Here is an 18783-nt window from a genome sequence, read left to right on the forward strand (position 1 = left end):
TCAGCAGGCAGCCACCGACAGGAGTGTGGTAAACAAAGGGCTTCAGAGGGAGGGAGGGAGTTTGCCAGAGCAAGGAATAAGGTAATTATTACAGTTTTTTCTTCTATCTCTAAATTTAACAAGCGTTTAACCCAAGAAGTGTGCATGGGAGCCCACTGCAAGAGTCATTTTTGTGTAATTTCCGGAGGTGGGCCTTAACTACAGTGTAGTCTGCACAGAAGGCTGGGAGCTATGTCTGTTATGCACCTGTATCTGGATCACAATCCTAACTAAACAGAACAATTAATTCTTTGGTAGATTTTGTACATGCTAGGTAGAGTGCAGCTCCAAGTGCCGTATGGCTCTGGTGAACCCACTTCAAGCAGGGTGCAGGTGTAAATGCTCATCCAATACAGTTGAAATATTGTGTGTGGATGCCGCACACCTCAAAACTGCTCCAGGTAGGAGAGAGATTAAAAGAAGTCTCAGCCCCTGCTCCTCCCGATAGGCCACGCTGCTGTTGTGTCTTGCCCCAGGGGCAGGACGAAACGCGTCAGTGGCATGGCCTATTGGGAGGAGGAAGGGCTGAGGCCGCTTTTCATCTCTCTCGTGCCTTGAGCAGTTTTGAGGTATGCTGCGTCCACACACTATATTGCAGCTTTTTTGGTAAATACTACAGTTCATATACAGTACCTTTATGCAGCTGTTATTGTGACCTGACGCAAAAATTACTTTATATCTTTTTATTTTCAGGTTAGAAGCTGTCCACTGTGGCTGTTACCCGCTGTGCCCAAAGTCTTTAGTATACCCCGAGATTTTCCCAGGTAGGAACGTCTCATCTTTTCCACGGCAGCCTAGCGCCAATCCTACAGCAGTATTTAATCGCATGGAAACTAATGTTATGCAAAAGCATTTGTTTATTTGGCAAAAGCGACATGTTAATGTAAAAAAATATATACGTGATATAATGCATTAGGCTGAGTTTATCCGTACCATCTGTTTCTCACAATAGCAAAATGTTTAAAATATCTCTTTTGCATTAGTCTCGGGTGGGACGAGAGTGCTGTAATATAGCAAAGGAGGCTGACAAGGACCTTATTGAGAATATGCACACAACTGCAGATGGCTACATGAGATTTTATTCATGTTTATAAGTACACATATATGGGCAAATATTTATATTACATAATATACAGTATCTCACAAAAGTGAGTACATCCCCCACATTTTTGTAAATATTTTATTATATCTTTTCATGTGACAACACTGAAGAAATGACACTTTCCTACAATGTAAAGTAGTGAGTGTACAGCTTGTATAACAGTGTAAATTTTCTGTCCCCTCAAAATAACTCAACACACAGCCATTAATGTCTAAACCGCTGGCAACAAAAGTGAGAACATCCTTAAGTGAAAATGTCCAAATTGGGCCCAATTAGCCATTTTCCCTCCCCGGTGTCATCTCACTCATTAGTATTACAAGGTCGCAGGTGTGTTAAATTTGGTTGAAGGAAGAAATTGGCTGCACACTGATGTGATTGAAGTCCATTTATTGAATATTCCATGCAAACAATTACACACACCACAGTTGCAGTAGCCGGGACATAGGTGGACTAGTTTGGCACAGCTACACTGTGCTTACTCATCACTGAGCCAATTTCTTCCTTCATTCAGTCTTCTACGGCAGGCAAGCTGGGGCTTTCACCTGTGTGAGGAGTCTCATACTATTCATTGTGCCTGGAGCTTCTCACCTGGAGCGGCGATCTTCCTTTGCTTTTAAATTTGGTGTTATCGCTCTCACTCTCTCATACTGGTCACTGGAAGTTCAACTTGGCACCTCGTGGCAAAAAACTCTCTGAGGATCTGAAAAAGAGTTGTTGCTCTACATAAATACAGGTTCCATTTAGAACAGGCCTCGCCATGGTCGATCAAAGTAGTTGAGTGCACATGCTCAGCGTCATATCCAGGAGTTGTCTTTGGGAAATAGACGTATGCAGAGGTTGAAGGGGTGGGGGATTAGCCTGTCAGTGCTCAGACCATACGCTGCACACTGCATCAAATTGTTCTGCATGGCTGTCATCCCAGATGGAAGCCTCTTCTAAAGATGATGCACAAGAAAGCCCACAAACAGTTTGCTGAAGATAAAAAGACAAAGGACATGGATTACTGGAACCATGTCCTTTGGTCTGATGAGACCAAGATCAAGTTATTTGGTTCAGATGGTGTCAAGCGTGTGTGGCGTGTGTGTCTTGCCTACAGTCAAGCATGGTGATGGGAGTGTCATGGTCTGGGGCTGCATGAGTGCTGCCGGCATTGGGGAGCTACAGTTCATTGAGGGAACCATGAATGCCACATGTACTATGACATACTGAAGCAGAGCATGATCCCCTCCCTTTGGACACTGGGCCACGGGGCAGTATTCCAACATGATAACGACTCCAAACACACCTCTAAGACGACCACTGCCTTGCTAAAGAAGCTGAGGGTAAAGGTGAAGGACTGGCCAAACATGTCTCCAGACCTAAGCCCTATTGAGCATCTGTGAGGCATCCTTGAATGGAAGGTGGAGGAGCGCAAGGTCTCTAACATTCACCAGCTCCGTGATGTCGTCATGGAGGATTGGAAGAGGACTCCAGTGGCAACCTGTGAAGCTCTGGTGAACTCCATGCCCAAGAGGGTTAAGGCAGTGCTGGAAAATAATGGTGGCCACACAAAATATTGACACTTTAGGCCCAATTTGGACATTTTCACTTAGAGGTGTATTCAGTTTAGTTGCCAGAGGTTTAGACAATTAATGGCTGTGTGTTGAGTTATTTTGAGGGGACAGCAAATTTACACTGTTATACAAGCTGTACACTCACTACTTTACATTGTAGCAAAGAGTCGTTTCTTCAGTGTTGTCACATGAAAAGATATAATAAAATATTTACAAAAATGTGAGGGGTGTACTCACTTTTGTGAGATACTGTATGTATAATTCAGAAAGAGATCTTCAGATTGCAGACATCCTTTTAGGCCATATTTACAGTATATAGTGGGACGTTTATAAAACTTGCATGTGCTGAATACGGTTTTATATATTTTCATAAAAATATGTGACATGGTAAATCTTTTGTAAAATACAGTGAAACCCAGACCTATTTCCACGATCTCAGCGCTATGCAAGTATCAAGTATCTGAAATAATATAATACAATCACAAATAAACTGAAGTACATATCAACGTTATTAATAAAATCACATCAGCAGCCGCTTAAATGCCATGCATAACAATATTGTTAAAATAGTAATAAAAAAATTAGTACGTAGAGTCCAGCTCTAGTTTTTAGAATCACTACAGCAGCGCTACTGTCATAATAGATTATGACCAGCTTTCATGTGAGAAATCACATAAATAAATTCAGTTGATAGAAGGTCTATAAAGTCCCAGAAGGTACAGGAGTGATGATCCTATGATAGTAAAACAATAGTGCACCTCACACCAAGGTCCGTGCGCCACGCTCCCCTTTAGGGTTCACACTCACCAGAGAGATGAACACATCAGGCATTGATATGTATGGGCAACCGTCAGCCTCAGTATCATGGAAAGGGTCACACTTTATCCTGCGATATACTCGGATAGAAGAAAATTTCCAATAGTGTGATATTGTTTTAACTCACATTTATTCAAATGTTCAATCAATACATCCCATCCATTTCCATCAAAAAAGTGCATATGAGGTAAACTTTTAAAACAGTCTGCGTTCAGCTCGACTCAGGTAGCCAGAGACTCACAGCATAGGAAGGTAGCGTCCACCGCTTACTTCCTAGTTCATCACTTCCTGTTCATGGAATGCACAGGTAATTTCCGGACGCCCTAAGGTCACTTGTGACGCGTTTTGTCATCACGCCCTTAGAGGGAGTTGTGATGACAAAACGCGTTGATGGAAATGGATGGGATGTATTGATTGAACATTTGGATAAACGTGAGTTGAAACAATATCACGCTATTGGAAATTCTCTTCTATCCGAGTATCGGTGGATATCGCAGGATAAAGTGTGACCCTTTCCATGATACTGAGGCTGACGTTTGCCCATACATATCAATGCCTGATGTGTTCATCTCTCAGGTGAGTGTGAACCCCGAAGGGGAGCATGGCGCATGGACTTTGGTGTGAGGTGCACTATTGTTTTACTATCATAGGATCATCACTCCTGTACCTCCTGGGACTTTATTCACCTTCTATCAACTGAATTTACTTGTGTGATTTCTCACATGAAAGCTGGTCATAATCTATTATGACAGTAGCGTTGCTGTAGCGATTCTAGAAACTAGAGCTGGACACCTGTACTAATTTTTTCATTACTATGTTAACAATATGGTAAATCTTTTACTTCACAAAATAGTACATCATCTACGGACTGTTGAAATAAGCATGATTAGAAATAGCAAATTCCTCTTGCTCTATAACTGCACCATACAGCACACTGTGACGCATTTCAACACATCGCGCTCAGTTTTAATGCAGCATGTTCCATTTTCACCCAGCGCACAACAGAGAAGAATATTTTTGAGAACTTGGCCTATAGGAAAAATTGCATTTCAGCTTTTCATTGCGTTGGACCTGCGTTGTTCTTCTCAGGCCCAGTACAGCCCAAAGCATGTGGTGTGATTGGGACCTAAATGAGTGTGTTTCAAAGCCTCTTACTGCCACACATCACAAAGCGCTGTTAATTGCTGTGCATTGCTGTGCATTGCCATTAAATTTGAATGGCAACGTAATGCACATATATGGTGTTAGCACAAACAGCTGGCCACTGCCCCTACCTATAACTGGCCTTCACAGGAAGGAGCACATGGAAGGGCGACGCATGTCAAACAAAACCAAAGAAAATTCCCAGCTCCACTTACCAGCCAGCCTGCAACCAACCAAATTCTCCTGTCTAATGCCACGTACACACAATCGCACATTCCGACAACAAAATCCATGTTTTTGTTCTGACGGATGTTGGCTCAAACTTGTCTTGCATACACACAGTCACACAAATCTTGTCGGAAATTCTGAACGTCAAGAACGCAGTGACGTACGACAAGCCCAGAAAATTGAAGTTCAATAGCCAGTGCGGCACTTCTGCTTGATTGGAATTTTGTGCATCGGAATTGTGTACACACGGTCGGAATTTCCGACAACGGATTTTGTTGTCGGAAAACTTGAGATCCAGACCTCAAATTTTGTTTGTCGGAAATTCCGACAGAAAATGTCCGATGGAGCCTACACACGGTTGGAATTTCCGACAACAAGCTCCCATCGAACATTTGTTGGAAATTCCGACCATGTGTACGCGGCATAACAATGTATGTTAAAAACAGGGTTTTAGTTTGCACACATTTGCAAATACGTGCGTAAGCTACAGAGCCACTCCACGGCACCTCAATATTATCTGCAGTCCTAACTCTGTAAATTTATGAGAGCCTCCATAGTAGGAGCACATGCATTCTAATGGTGTTAATCAACACATTTGCACTTCAGCTTACGGCTACCCATGTATGACAGTAATCCAAAAGTGCATGTGCATTTTTCATGCATTGGAGCTTATAAAGGGCCCATTCAAACTACTATATATACTCGAGTATAGGTCGACCCGAATATAAGCTGAGGCACCTAATTTTACCACAAAAAACTGGGAAAACGTATTGACTCGAGTATAAGCCTAGGGTGGGAAATGCAGCAGCTACTGGGTAAACAATGCCCATCTGCAGCCTCACTCTGCCCATTTCCCAGCATGCTTCAGTCCAGTATTCTGTGCTTTCCAGACACTTGTCCCTTATGTTTCCCTGTACTAGGTGGTCAGCTGTAGCTGCATGTGTGCACACTCCAAAAACACATCCACCCAAAGGTCAGAATATATGGAGGATCCAGGATCCACAACCATTCATGATAGTCCCATTTGTACACACAATTTTGCAAGAGCTCTAGAAACCACATTAACTTCAGCTTCACTTTGACATTTGACATTCACAAGACATTGTCACACTATTTATTTATCTAGCAAAATAAGAAAGGTGAAAGAGTTTATTTAATATAGTAGTACAAATATACTACTCACTGTGTCCATCTGCAGCCTCATGTACCTTGATCTCCAGAACACCGGCGCTGTGACATGCAGTCAGTCTAGTCGGCACCCGTCCAGTGTAACAAATCCCCACCTCCTCCTCGTCCTCGTCCGTGACGGAACACTGATTCAGTTTCCCAGCAGTGAGTCGGTGTTCCGCCTATCACGGATGAGGAGGAGGTGGGGCTTTGTTACACTGGACGGCCGCTGACTAGACTGTACGTCACAGCTCCGGGAGATCAGGCGCATGAGGCTGCAGATGGACACAGTGAGGTAGGGAGATTCAAGTATAAGCCGAGGGGGGCTTTTTCAGCACAAAAAATGTGCTGAAAAACTCAGCTTTTACTCGAGTATATACGGTAAAAACATTTTAACACAGAGAAACCCTTGAAATGATGTTCTGGTCTCAGGGAACCCCTGCTAATAATTACTATATCTACAACGAATGAGACATTAGTGTGATGGTCAGTGGGAAAAAAGCTCCTCACCTTCCTAATTCCTGCCTTTATTTCATTGGGAAGAATTAAGCAGGTCATACATGGTGCAAATTTGCGCGATTTCTCCATCAACACAGATAGTGCTGGCAGGGGCATCCCTCCTGCTGAGAAATCGTCTGCTCCCGGCAGGGTGGGCGGAGAAAGCTGTCTCTGCCGGGAGAAGACAGTGATTATCGCTAACAGCTGCTGTAACAATCTATAATTGCAAGAGAATTCAGCAGGCTGGTTAGACCCAAGTTGATCGAACGATCAACTTGGTACATTCAGCCTTCCCGTTACCGCTTTGAATCTGCATGGCTGGCCTTACCCCTTCACAGATAGGTAAAAAAAAAATCAGTAGTGTCAGTAGCAACTTATCTTGGAGGCAGAAACTGCTCATGGCTCAAGGAACCTCTAGCAACTTCTGGAGGAATCCTAGGGTTCCATCTAACCCTGGTATAAAGTCAGGAAATCATTGCCTAAAGGAAACTAAAAAAGGCCATGTGGAGATCAATTTTCCAATTCTTTGCTTACAGACAGTTCTGTTACCCTAAATACTTTAATACATTATTTTTAATATTTGGTAGGAGTACATGAAAAAAAAAAAAAACAGCATATGATTGGTTACCTTTTTGTAAATACAAACATTTTAAATATAGAAACTACCATTGCTGACTTGCTTTTAAAGGGGTAATATCCAGGGCTGACATCCCCCTTACCGGCTTCATGATCTAATGAGTCATTAAACTGGAGAATTCAGGCAAGATAGAAGTTTAAGGATCAGCATGACACCTCCAGAGACTGACTTTTTTGAAAACATTAACAATGGCAACTCCCGTGTTTCAGTCTTCATTATTACACTGTAATGCATACTAGCATATGTTATGCATGTACATGTCTGAGGGCTTGTATACACTACGGGGGTTATTTACTAAAACTGCATGGTGCAGCTCTGCATAGAAACCAGGTCCAGGTTTTATTGTCAAAGCTTGATTGAAGAAGCTGATTAATTAATATGCACAGCTGCACCAGATTCTGAGTGCACCAGTTTTAGTGAATCTCCTCCTCAAATTAAGGGCACAGAGAAAACATTTTTTTTCTCTGTGCCCTGTTTACACTATAATTGGCATGCGATTCAGTGCGCTGTATGAAAATGCAGTATATCTACACCCAACACACAGCACCACATGTCACTGCAGCATATTTGTGCATAGACATGAATTAAAGTGTTAACAAACCCACAAGAGTAAAATCAGTCTGTATGTGCAGTAAAGCATGCTTGTTTATACTCACTGTGGTATCTAAGGGGTTAATCCTCCACATTGTGTAAAAAGGTTGTTTGATCCTGTCTTCTCTGATCCTCCTTCTTTCACAGTCCCCAATCCATGTACTGATGGAATAGAGCCTTGGGGTCACTCTGCGCATGCTCAGTTTGGTGTGTATTGTTAGTTTTTTTTTTTTTTTTTTGGGAGGGTGCATGTGATCAGCACAGGGCCAATCAGCACTGTCCAGACAGAGGGTCAGGGGTCATGCAGCCTCATAGGACAGTCATAGGAGAATGAAAACTCCTCCTACAAGCTTTAACCAGTGCTCAACCACACATTGAAATAAATTACAAGACTGCTATATACTGCTGATGGGAAAAGGTATTTAGCAGGTTATATTTAGTAAAATAATTGCATTTCCATGTTCTGTGTACTGTGGGAGACCAAATATAGTGAATGCAGGGTCCTGGGTTTAGTAACAATTTAAGACCCCTTTCACACTGTGCCGCCACCGGCGTCAGCGGTAAAGCAGCGCTATTTTTAGTGCCGCTTTACCTTCATTTTAGCGGCACTATTCGGCCGATAGCGGGGCGGTTTTAACGACCCGATAGCGGCCGAAAAGAGGTTAAATCCGCCCTCAAAATGCCGTCAGAGCAGCGTTTTGCCGGCGGTATCGCAGTGCTGCCCCACTGATTTCAATGGGGAGCAGCGGTGGAGGAGCGGTGAGTTCACCGCTCCTTCAACACTCCAAAGAAGCTGCTGGCTGCCAGCGCACCGCTCCAATGTGAAAGCCCTCGGGCTTTCACACTGGAGTGAATGGAGCAGCTGTTTTAGGGCGGTTTGCAGGCGCTATTTTTAACGCTATAGCGCCTGAAAACGCTCCAGTGTGAAAGGGGTCTTAGTGTCATTTTGTGAAACCTCAGTAAAGTAAAAAAAAAAAAAAAAAAAAACAGTAAACAGTACAATGTGTCATAACAATGCATATCACCGCCCATCACTGCCACTTACACAACACACCCAAGCATATACATGTTTTAACAAGCTGGTTTGAACAAACTCTTAGCCCTCGGTCACATTGAATGCGGCTTTGAAATCGTGCGACTTTATCTGAAATCGCTTGATTTGAGAGCCACTTCAGGTGCGACTTGGAGGCAGGGCTGGACTGGGACACAAATGTGGCCCTGGAATTCAACCAGACCGGCCCACTTTAATTTTGAGTGTCCCCATTAGCACCCTCTTACATCAAAGTGTCTCCATCAGCACCCCCTTACATCAAAGTGTCCCCATCAGCACACCCTTACATCAGAGTGTCCCCCCCTCTCCCATGTGTACTCACAGTTCTGAAGGCAGCTTCTCGTTCCTCTCTCCAGTCATGTGATAAGTGACAAGTGATAAGGGGAGAGAGGAAGGGAAATCTGCCGGCTGTCTATCTCCCCCTGCAGGCTGGAGGGAGCAGAAAGCCTAATCATCTCTCCAGCAAGTGTAGGCAGCTGCTCCTTGATGACAAGAGTGAAATCACGATCACTCACTGTCAGTACGGAGCGGCTCCAGGACTGTGCCTGACTGGCCCACTGAGCCATCGGCCCACCGGGAAACTCCCGCTAGTCCCAATGGCCAGTACATGCCTGCTTGGAGGGCATCTGTGCAGCTTCGAGCTCAGATGTCTATGCAAGTCGCCTTTGAAATGGCCAAAAGTAGTACAAGAACTACTTTTTCAAATGGACACGGCACGCAAACGTTGCATCGTTTAAACAGTGCCATTACCGACAACAGGGTGCGACTTGTCATGCGATTTGACCTTTTAAATCGTATGATAAGCCGCTCAGGTGTGAACAGCTTAGTCTATAAAGGGAGTTCCCAGTCTGTGCCCACTTTGTTGCACACATGTTCAGCACAAGTGAACGCATGCCAAACTCAAAGCAAAGATATATCACAATAATTTTAGGAAACATATTTCATATTATAATCTCGAGCAGTCATAGTAATTCCTACCTTTTATTTCTCTTTGTCTAATATACAGTGTATTTGCAGTTGCACTCTCAGAGTTTACCTCTAAATAGTTCCTTTTTTGTGTTATCTTTTTGTGCATTTATATTGATTAGCTGATGTTTTGGATCTTTCCAATTGATCACATTCAAGTGTTAATTTCTTTGTGTTTATTATTTGTTCTGTTTTCTAAAATGTCTTTAAATCCACATAAAATGTAATATGCAGAAAATTAAAGACACGCATACACAATATAGCAAAATGAAAATACTACGCTATCTATACAACAATAATTGATTTAAACTCTTATGAAAATAAATCAAAAACTCTGCTGAAACTGCATGTAAGACATACACAATACAGTTTCAAATTAAAATAAAGTTGCACTGGTTAATAGTTGATAATCCTTAAATTTGTGACATATAAGAATCCATGGGTAACATGTGAAAAATGAATAATATACTCCTAGAAATTACAAAATGATGCAATTGGTGCAAATGTCACTAGTAAGTCCTTGACGGATAAAGAACCAAATCAATAGTCCATGTATTAAAAGTAGTACATCTATATGTTCCTCCACAGTGACACTCGAACAAAACACCTCAGAAAAAGTGAAAAGATAAATGGAATAGTGCCTCCACCTCTGCACACACTGCCGCTTACCAGCTTTAAATGACCCCCTATTACGGGAGATCAAATGCGCTTGTGGCTTGTTACCGCCCCCCCTCGGGTCTCTCTGCTGTGCGCCAATAAACTCAGCGTCTTCATCAATGGATATCCTTATACCCAAATAAATGTATTCAACGGATCCCCATGGGAAGATAAATAATTCTCCCTACACGTTTCATCACACCTGACGTCTTCCTGGGGCACGGGTGGCGTGCTGGCTCACCGCCTTAAATAATCTGCATAACACAAAGTTCCGCCCTGTTCTGAGCTCCGACTCTCATATAATTCACATCCGCCATATTGGAGCAGGGCAATGGCCCACATCCTACGGCTTAGACTATCCATATTGCCAGTTTTAAATACGCCATCTCAGGACCGGGCAAATATCCACCTCTACAGCTTAAGTTCTCCATAATCATGGACCTAAGTGGCTGAACTGCCTGTAAAATTGATAATAAAAATGACCATGCTAAATATCTCTATAAAATGAAAAATTAAAAAAAAAAATATTTTTTTAATTTTTAATTTAACAAGCCACAAGCGCATTTGATCTCCCGTAATAGGGGATCATTTATATCTGGTAAGCGGCAGTGTGTGCAGAGGTGGAAGCACTATTTAATTTATCTTTTCACTTTTTCTGTTTTGTTCGAGTGTCACTGTGGAGGAACATATAGATGTACTACTTTTAACACATGGACTATTGATTTGGTTCTTTATCCGTCAAGGACTTATTAGTGACACTTGCACCAATTGCATTATTTTGTAATTTCTAGGAGTATATTATTCATTTTTCACATGTTACCCATGAATTCTTATATGTCACCAATTTAAGGATTATCAACTATTAACCAGCGCAACTTTATTTTAATTTGATGCATATACAATAGCCCTGGTAAGTGTGGACTTGCAGATTGTAGAAACAAATTCCCGAGTAGTGAAATCCAGCGATAAGGTCATTGTACGAATAAAATAAAAACAAAAGAACAACTTGTAGTAGTTTTGCTGCTCTCCACTTTGACTAAAGTATCTCTCCCCCTTACATTGTGTTACATTAGAATAATGCATTTTAATCACCCCCAAGGAGATGTCTAAACAGAACGAGTACTCTCTTATTTAACATTGAACATCATCGTGAGCGAAAGGTAAGCTTGGAAAATCAGGCTTAAATAATGTAAAACACGAGACGGCACAGAGCAATATGCATTTTTAATTAGTAAAGTGACTAATATCGAGTGTGTGCTTTGAGGTTTTTGTTTCATTAAATATGTATCTGTTTTTTCCTGCAGCAGAATATCTGTATTCGACACCTGAACAGCTCTCAAAAAAGCTACAGAATTTCTGCAAAAGGCCCCATCTTGTACGGAGACATCGGTTTCAGGTACTGCCTCTAAACATCTTTTAAAGATGTATGGAAATAAAACAACAAATTAAAAAAAAAAAAAAAAATGTAATGACAAATAAATTGCCAAGTAAAAAAAAAAAAAAATTGAATAAAAGAGAGAGGCCGCATAATTAGTATACTTACTTTGAAAAGCAGTATGTTATTTCAGGATATTAGTTGTTATGCTAACAAGGATTAATTAAACTACACGGCAGTAGTATTACCATAGGTCTGATGCTAGACTTGCACTTAAGGCGCCCCTGCTTCCTTTTTAATTTATTGCTTTTCTGAAAATGACTGTCCTGTACTTTTGGACCCACGAGGCTTATAAAAATGAACCTGGATTAATGCAGCTCATTAGCTTTAAGGGAAAGTTGAAAGGGATCCCTTACAATTAGACTAATGAAGATAAGCTCACATGACTATTAGGATATTCTTTAAGCATAAAAAAAAGAGAGAGAGAAAAAAGCAGGTGATTGTTATCAGGTGTGGAATATTTTTATGTTATTATCTATAGACATTACCGCGGGAATTAGAATTCTTGTGTCCTTTGATGCCCTTCAACGTTAGAAGGCTCTAGTAATTTAAACATTTATTTTCAGGCAGCTGTACTGGATAGCATTTTTTTTCATAACATAAAAAAATATATATTTTATATATATATTTGTTTTACTTTTTTCATTTTTTTTTATACCTTTATTATAATATTCAAAAAATTTTTTTTCTTTTTTCCTTTTTTTTTTTTTAATTGTTAAAGAAAAAAATGACTTTTTTTATTTTAACTTATTTTTTTATTTTTTTTTACGTTCACTAGGATCGAAACAAAATGTGATCTTTGACGTTCATAGCCTTTGTCTTAACAACAGTGTTTTAGATTAAACCAAACACATTTTCCTTATTACAGCTGTCATGACAAGGCAAGAGAGATTTAACCCCGCCTGTGCTGTGGGAAACAAGGACAGAGGTGGTGGAAAAGGAGGATTTTTTTGGTTTCACAGATATTTTGATGATGTGTGCCCGAATGCAAAATGACATGGTGCATCTGTAGGAAACGGTTAAAGCATGGGGGGAAAAATAGAGATAGGAACCAAAAAAAAAAAAAAAAATGCAATTTAACACCCAATTTCAAGCTCATTATCTTTCATTGTCTATTAACTTGGCAATGGTTCAGGAGGTAGCTTGTAATAGTTTAAAATGCTGACTGCACAGTTCCGAGGCTGCGCGTTGCTTTGCAAGTCAGTAGAATTGAAGGCAGTTTTTAACCTGCGATGGAAAAAAAAAAAAAAAAGGCAAACCCACCCAGAAGCCAAGGCAGGTTTATGATGTGTGGAACCCTCAGGCCTTATGGTGTTCCACTCACTCTGCTGCAGCGTGTGTGTTCCAGCATTTTATACACTAACAGATCCATGGAGGACAGTGTGGGGTCTATACTAAAGAGTTATCATATCTAGGGGTTTCCCTGGCTGGAAGGGTGGAAGCTTTTACAGCAGAAAAGTGAGTTTTAAATGCAAAACCTTTCTAAAATGTGCTTCCGTTTTCCATGGATAACAGGAGAACAAAGTAGATGTGAACCTTCACCTTGTAAAACAACCCATTCAGTGTAAAATAGAAATGAAAGGCAAAACATTTGTGTAAAGATTAAAAAAAAAAAACATTATAAGCACTTATTCCCCTTCTTAATAAGTGATAACATAATCTCTGTTCTCAACTGCATAAGAGCTAGGGGAGGGGAAACAGCAGCACAATGGTCGTCCCAGTGAATAGCTGTGGGGGGTGGAGTTGTCAGGACAAGTCTAATTATTGGAGAAGAGCAGGTTGAGTTCTCAGCAAAGCTAGAAAACTGACCACGCTGTGCTCTTATGCCTAGTGTAGTCAGTTTTTGATGGGAAAGCAGATGAAATGGCAGGAGCACCAGGGATTGCACATAAAGGAAGCAATACAAAGAGAACAGGATACTTTTTCATACAAGTACGTGGTACAGCAGGCACATATCATGTTTACATATTCTTTAAAGCTGAACTCTGGTAGTTATAAAAGACAGATAATAATTAGTGGCGGCTGTTTTTTTTTTGGGGGGGGGGGGGACGGCTAACAACCACCTCCCTTCCACTCCCTCCTGCTGTTTGCCGGTCGGTCTGGCACTTACTCCATCTACGCGGGTGGCTGGCACCGTGCAGCAGCTCCGTGTCCTCTCCTCCATCAGCGACTTCCAGCGTGTGGCTCCTCCCCTCCTCCTAGGCATCCAATAGGATCGCCTGTCCTTTCATCCAATCGGGTGACGAGTGTCAAAACTCGCTTCCTGATTGGTCAGGAGAAGAATCAGTGTTACAATAGCGAATATTCATTCGCTATTGTAACACACCTGGGTGGGCTGTGAGCGCATTCTCTGCGCCCCAAGCCCACCCTATTTTGAAGCCTATTAGAGCCACTGGCTCTAATCAGGTGCTTTAAAAAAACACATCACACGTCCTGAAAGGGGCCGGACACATGGATAGAGGAGGCGATGATGGATGGGGGGGGCAAAGCCCGTGCGTCCTTAATGGACAGGCCGCCCCTGATAATAAGGCAGGTTTGTATTCATTTTTTAGATTATTGACTCATTTCGCCTGGCTGGAGTCAGTCCTTTAAAGCGTTTGTTACCCCAACACTTCATATTCCTGATATGCGGCTGCTGTACCATGTACTTGTATGAGAAAGTATCCTGATCTCTTTGTATTGCTTCATTTGTGTGAAATCCCTGGGCTAAAAAAACTGACCACACTAAGCAGGAGAACACACCGTGGTCAGTTCTAGCTATGCCGGGAACTCAGCCTACTCTACTCCAATGATCAGACTTGTCCTGACACGCTCCCACTGCTAAGCCATTCACTGGGAAGCTCAGTGTGCTGCTGCTTCTCCTCCTCCCAGCTCTTATGCAGCTGAGAACAGAGGGAATGTGATCACTTATAAAAAAAGGGAAAAAAGGTATTTATAATGGGTTTCTATATCTATACAAAAATGTTTTTCCTTTCCTTTCTATTTTAAACTGAATGGGTTGTTTTACAAGGTGATCGTTTACAATCACTTTAATAGGTTATTAAGGCAGGGATGTGGAGGTGGTCTTCCTAATGATGTGATCACTGCGATTGGCTGTCACAATGATCACATGTTCAGGAGCCTGTTCCCAGACTCCCGATAGTGACTAAGAGATGTTGGTGACGGTCATTGTGCTGGAAGGGCTCTCCCATAAAAGAGCAGCTCTGGCTGTATACATGTATGTGACAGCCCAGCATTAAAACCCCACACAATGCTTCCACATACTTCCCTTTGGCATTAAACGGGAACTAAATTGTATCTGAGCACTGCAAACTAAAAACATATTATATTTTTAATAATCAGAGAAAACTCACGGATGAGTGGAGTCCATGTCTCCATGCTTTATTTTGTTGAGAAATCACTTTGAAAAAACACCCCCCCCTAGCAGTTCTGGCCGTGGCCATCTTGAGTAAGAGCAGATGATTCATGTAGCATTTACATCCTGGAATCCATCTGCCCTTATCTCAGGCATGCAGGCAGGAGGGTGTGTTTAGCTGAGAAAACCCCTCCTCCTCCTACTGTTTGCTTTTGTGTTTAATGCTGCTTTAACCACTTCAGCTCCTGAAGGTCTTACCCCCCTTCCTGACCAGGCCATTTTTTTTTTGCGATACGGCACTGCGTTATTTTACCAGCCAATTGCGCAGTCGTGCAACACTGTACCCAATTAAGTTTGATGTCCTTTTTCCCCACAAATAGATCTTTCTTTTGGTGGTATTTGATCACCTCTGCGTTTTCTTTATTTTTTGACCAACAATTTTGAAAAAAAAAAACAATATTTTTTACTTTCCACTATAAAACATTCACAATAAAAAAAATTTGAATCGAATTTCTTCATCAACTTAGGCCAATATGTATTCTGCTACATATTTTTGGTAAAAAAAATCCCAGTAAGCGTATATTGATTGGTTTGCGCAAAAGTTATATTGTCTGCAAACTATGGGATAGATTTATGGACTTTTTTTTTCTTTTACTAGTAATGGCGGCGATCATCGATTTTTAGCAGGACTGCGACATTGCGGCAGACAAATCTGACACTAAGTGACACTTTTTGGGGACCAGTGACACCAGTACAGTGATCAGTGCTAAAGAAATGCACTGACACTGTATAAATGACACTGGCAGGGATGTGGTTAACATCAGGGGGTGATCAAAAATGTAACTGTGTTCGCTGTGTGTGCTTTCTAACTGTAGGGGGAGTGCTTTGACTAAAGGAAAAGAGATCCATGTTCCTTTCTGGCATAACAGCGGTCTGCCTTGTTTACATAGGCAGACTGGCTGTTCTGCCTCTCTACGAATGATCATTGAGTTCCCAGCGGCTATGATGGACCCGCTGATTGGCTCCCACTGTGTCCAATCACAGTAGGAGCGGGGCTCCAGCGGTAGGTATGTGATTTTGGGCTAAAGGGCCGCCCTGCCGCAGTATATGTATGTGGGGCGGTCCTTAAACGCTTGCCGACCAGCCACCGCTGTTGCACCGCGGCAGAATGGCGTGGCTGGGCGAAACAACGTTATGTTATGTCGCTTCGCCCTGTGGCCACTAGGGGTGCGCAGGCCGGCTGCTCTTCCCCCAGAGCCGATGGGCGTGCCCGGCTCCCGTGATCGCTACTGGCACACAGAGAACCAGGATCTGTTTGTGTAAACACACAGTTTTCGGTTCTCTGAGGGGAGAAGAGACAGATCGTCTGTTCATACAGAGTATGAACAGCGATCTGTCATTTCCCCTACACAGTCCACTCCCCCCTTCAGTTAGAACACACACTAGGGAACACAATTAACCCCTCGATCGCCCCCTAGTGTTAACTCCTTCCCTGCCAGTGACATTTTTACAGTAATCAGTGCATTTTTATAGCACTGATCGCTGTATAAATGCCAATGGTCCCAAAAATGTGTCAAAAGTGTTCCATGTGTCCGCCATAATGTTGCAGTCCAGATGAAAAACGCAGATCGCCGCCATTACTAGTAAAAAAAAAAAAAAAATTTAATAAAAATGCTATAAAACGATCCCCTATTTTGTAGACGCTATAAATTTAGCACAAATCAATATATGCTTATTGCGATTTTTTTTTTTTTTACCAAAAATATGCAGAAGAATACATATCGACCTAAACAGAGGGAAAAAAATGTTTTTTTTATATATTTTTGGGGGATATTTATTATAGCAAAAAGTAAAAAATATTATGTTTTTTTCAAAATTGTCGCTCTGTTTTTGTTTATAGCGCAAAAAATAAAAACCACAGAGGTGATCAAATACCACCAAAAGAAAGCTATTTGTGGGAAAAAAAGGACGCCAATTTTGTTTGGGTACAAAGTCGCACGACCGCGCATTTGTTAAAGTGATGCAGTGCCGTATCGCAAAAAAATGGCCTGGTCATTCAGCAGCCAAATCTTCCCGTGTTGAAATGGTTAAGCGGTTAAAGGCCGAGCTACCACATATATGTGTACAGCCAGCATCCCTTGTTTATGCTGGGAGCACACTCATTTGGTTCCACTGTCACCAACAGCTCCCTGTCAATGTATGCAATCAGGAACTGGTGGGCAAGGTTTCTAATCACAGCCAATCACAGTGATCACATGACCAGAAAGCCCATGTAACGCTCTAAGAACTTTAAGGGTCGGTTCACACTACAACGACTTGGGATCCGATTTGTAAGCCCTCAAGTCGCCCCAAGCCGCTTTACTTTGACATTTGCATTATAGTAAATGAGAGCGTCTTAATTTACACTACTGAAGTCGCTCCGACTTCAGAAAGGGTTCCTGTACTACTTCAATCCGACTTCTAGGCGACCTGTACCCATAGAATTCAATGGAAGTCGCCTCCAAGTCGGATCTCCGTCTATATTGAAGCAACTTTACAGGAAAAGAAATTAGGAGGCAAACCCCTCCCTCCCAGAGAGCTGATTATTCTGTGATTGGCCACAGCCAAAGTCGCCTGTCCTGGAGGCGACTTGAAGTCGCGTTGTAAGCTGCTTAAAGTCGCGCTGAAGTCGCGTCGAAGTCGCCTTGCAAAGTCGCGCTGAAGTCGCGTTGAAGCCGCGTTGAAGTTGGTTTGCAAAGTCGCGCTGAAGTCGTGTTGAAGCCGCGTTGAAGTTGGTTTGCAAAGTCGCGCTGAAGTCGTGTTGCCCCTGTGTGAATCGAGGCTAAAAGGTCCAGCTCCCGCGGGCTAGGAAGAGTTAAGGGCACACCATGCATGGCAGAGAAGCAAAATAGGTGAGAAAAACAGAAACAATTGTGGTGACATGAGTTTCAAGCCACATAGAAAAATATTTTGATAGAAAAATCCAACTGTGATGAATTTAGAAACAGAAAACTATAACTGACAATGAGCATTTTTTCCCCCCCCTGCATCAATTAAGGCAAATTGAAGAGGGCTTATTTCACTGAGGTTGATATCACATTTATACTTCTAGAACTGTAAAGTGGAATTCTGCTTTAAGTCTGTTGACATTGCTGTAAGTCACAAATCATTGAAATCTGCATGCTTAATATACATTTAATCTGCAATATTCAGTTACTATGTATGGATACAAACCAGATGTGCCAGTTATTACTGTGCAGCGTGTTACATAACTTTGATGAAACACAAAACTCAGACTTCGTATGCAAATCATATTCTACAACGGTTTACTGAGATTGGGTTCCGCATTTACATTCGCCGACCTCGCCCCCTATGCGCCAATCCAGGAATTTCATCTTTACGGTATTTGTTACACGGAGTCATAATATCTGTCCAGAATTCTCGTTGCAAAATGTTTTCGCTTTGAATACATCAGGAGGTGGCTTATTTATATAAAAGATAAGTTGGACATGCTGAAGTATAGCTCTGTATCTTAAAAAAAGCCGCATAATATTACACAAGTGCAA

The 18783-nt window shown here is 41.9% G+C and overlaps 1 protein-coding gene across 6 annotated transcripts in view; it reads left to right on the top strand.

Annotated features, from left to right (window-relative positions):
* Positions 1 to 18783, top strand: part of GTDC1 (glycosyltransferase like domain containing 1) — a 465360-nt gene that overhangs the window by 330271 nt on the left and 116306 nt on the right. For 4 of the 6 annotated variants that reach the window (XM_073634225.1, XM_073634224.1, XM_073634230.1 and 1 more), the window contains exons 8-9: positions 733 to 803; positions 11753 to 11844. In XM_073634225.1, the coding sequence (XP_073490326.1) occupies positions 733 to 803; positions 11753 to 11844 (163 nt within the window). The remainder of the gene's footprint in view (positions 1 to 732; positions 804 to 11752; positions 11845 to 18783) is intronic. The other 2 variants (XM_073634226.1, XM_073634229.1) reach the window with 1 other exon arrangement.

This window comes from Aquarana catesbeiana, linkage group LG06 (assembly GCF_042186555.1).
Source record: "Aquarana catesbeiana isolate 2022-GZ linkage group LG06, ASM4218655v1, whole genome shotgun sequence".
NCBI classification, from domain to species: Eukaryota; Metazoa; Chordata; class Amphibia; order Anura; family Ranidae; genus Aquarana; species Aquarana catesbeiana.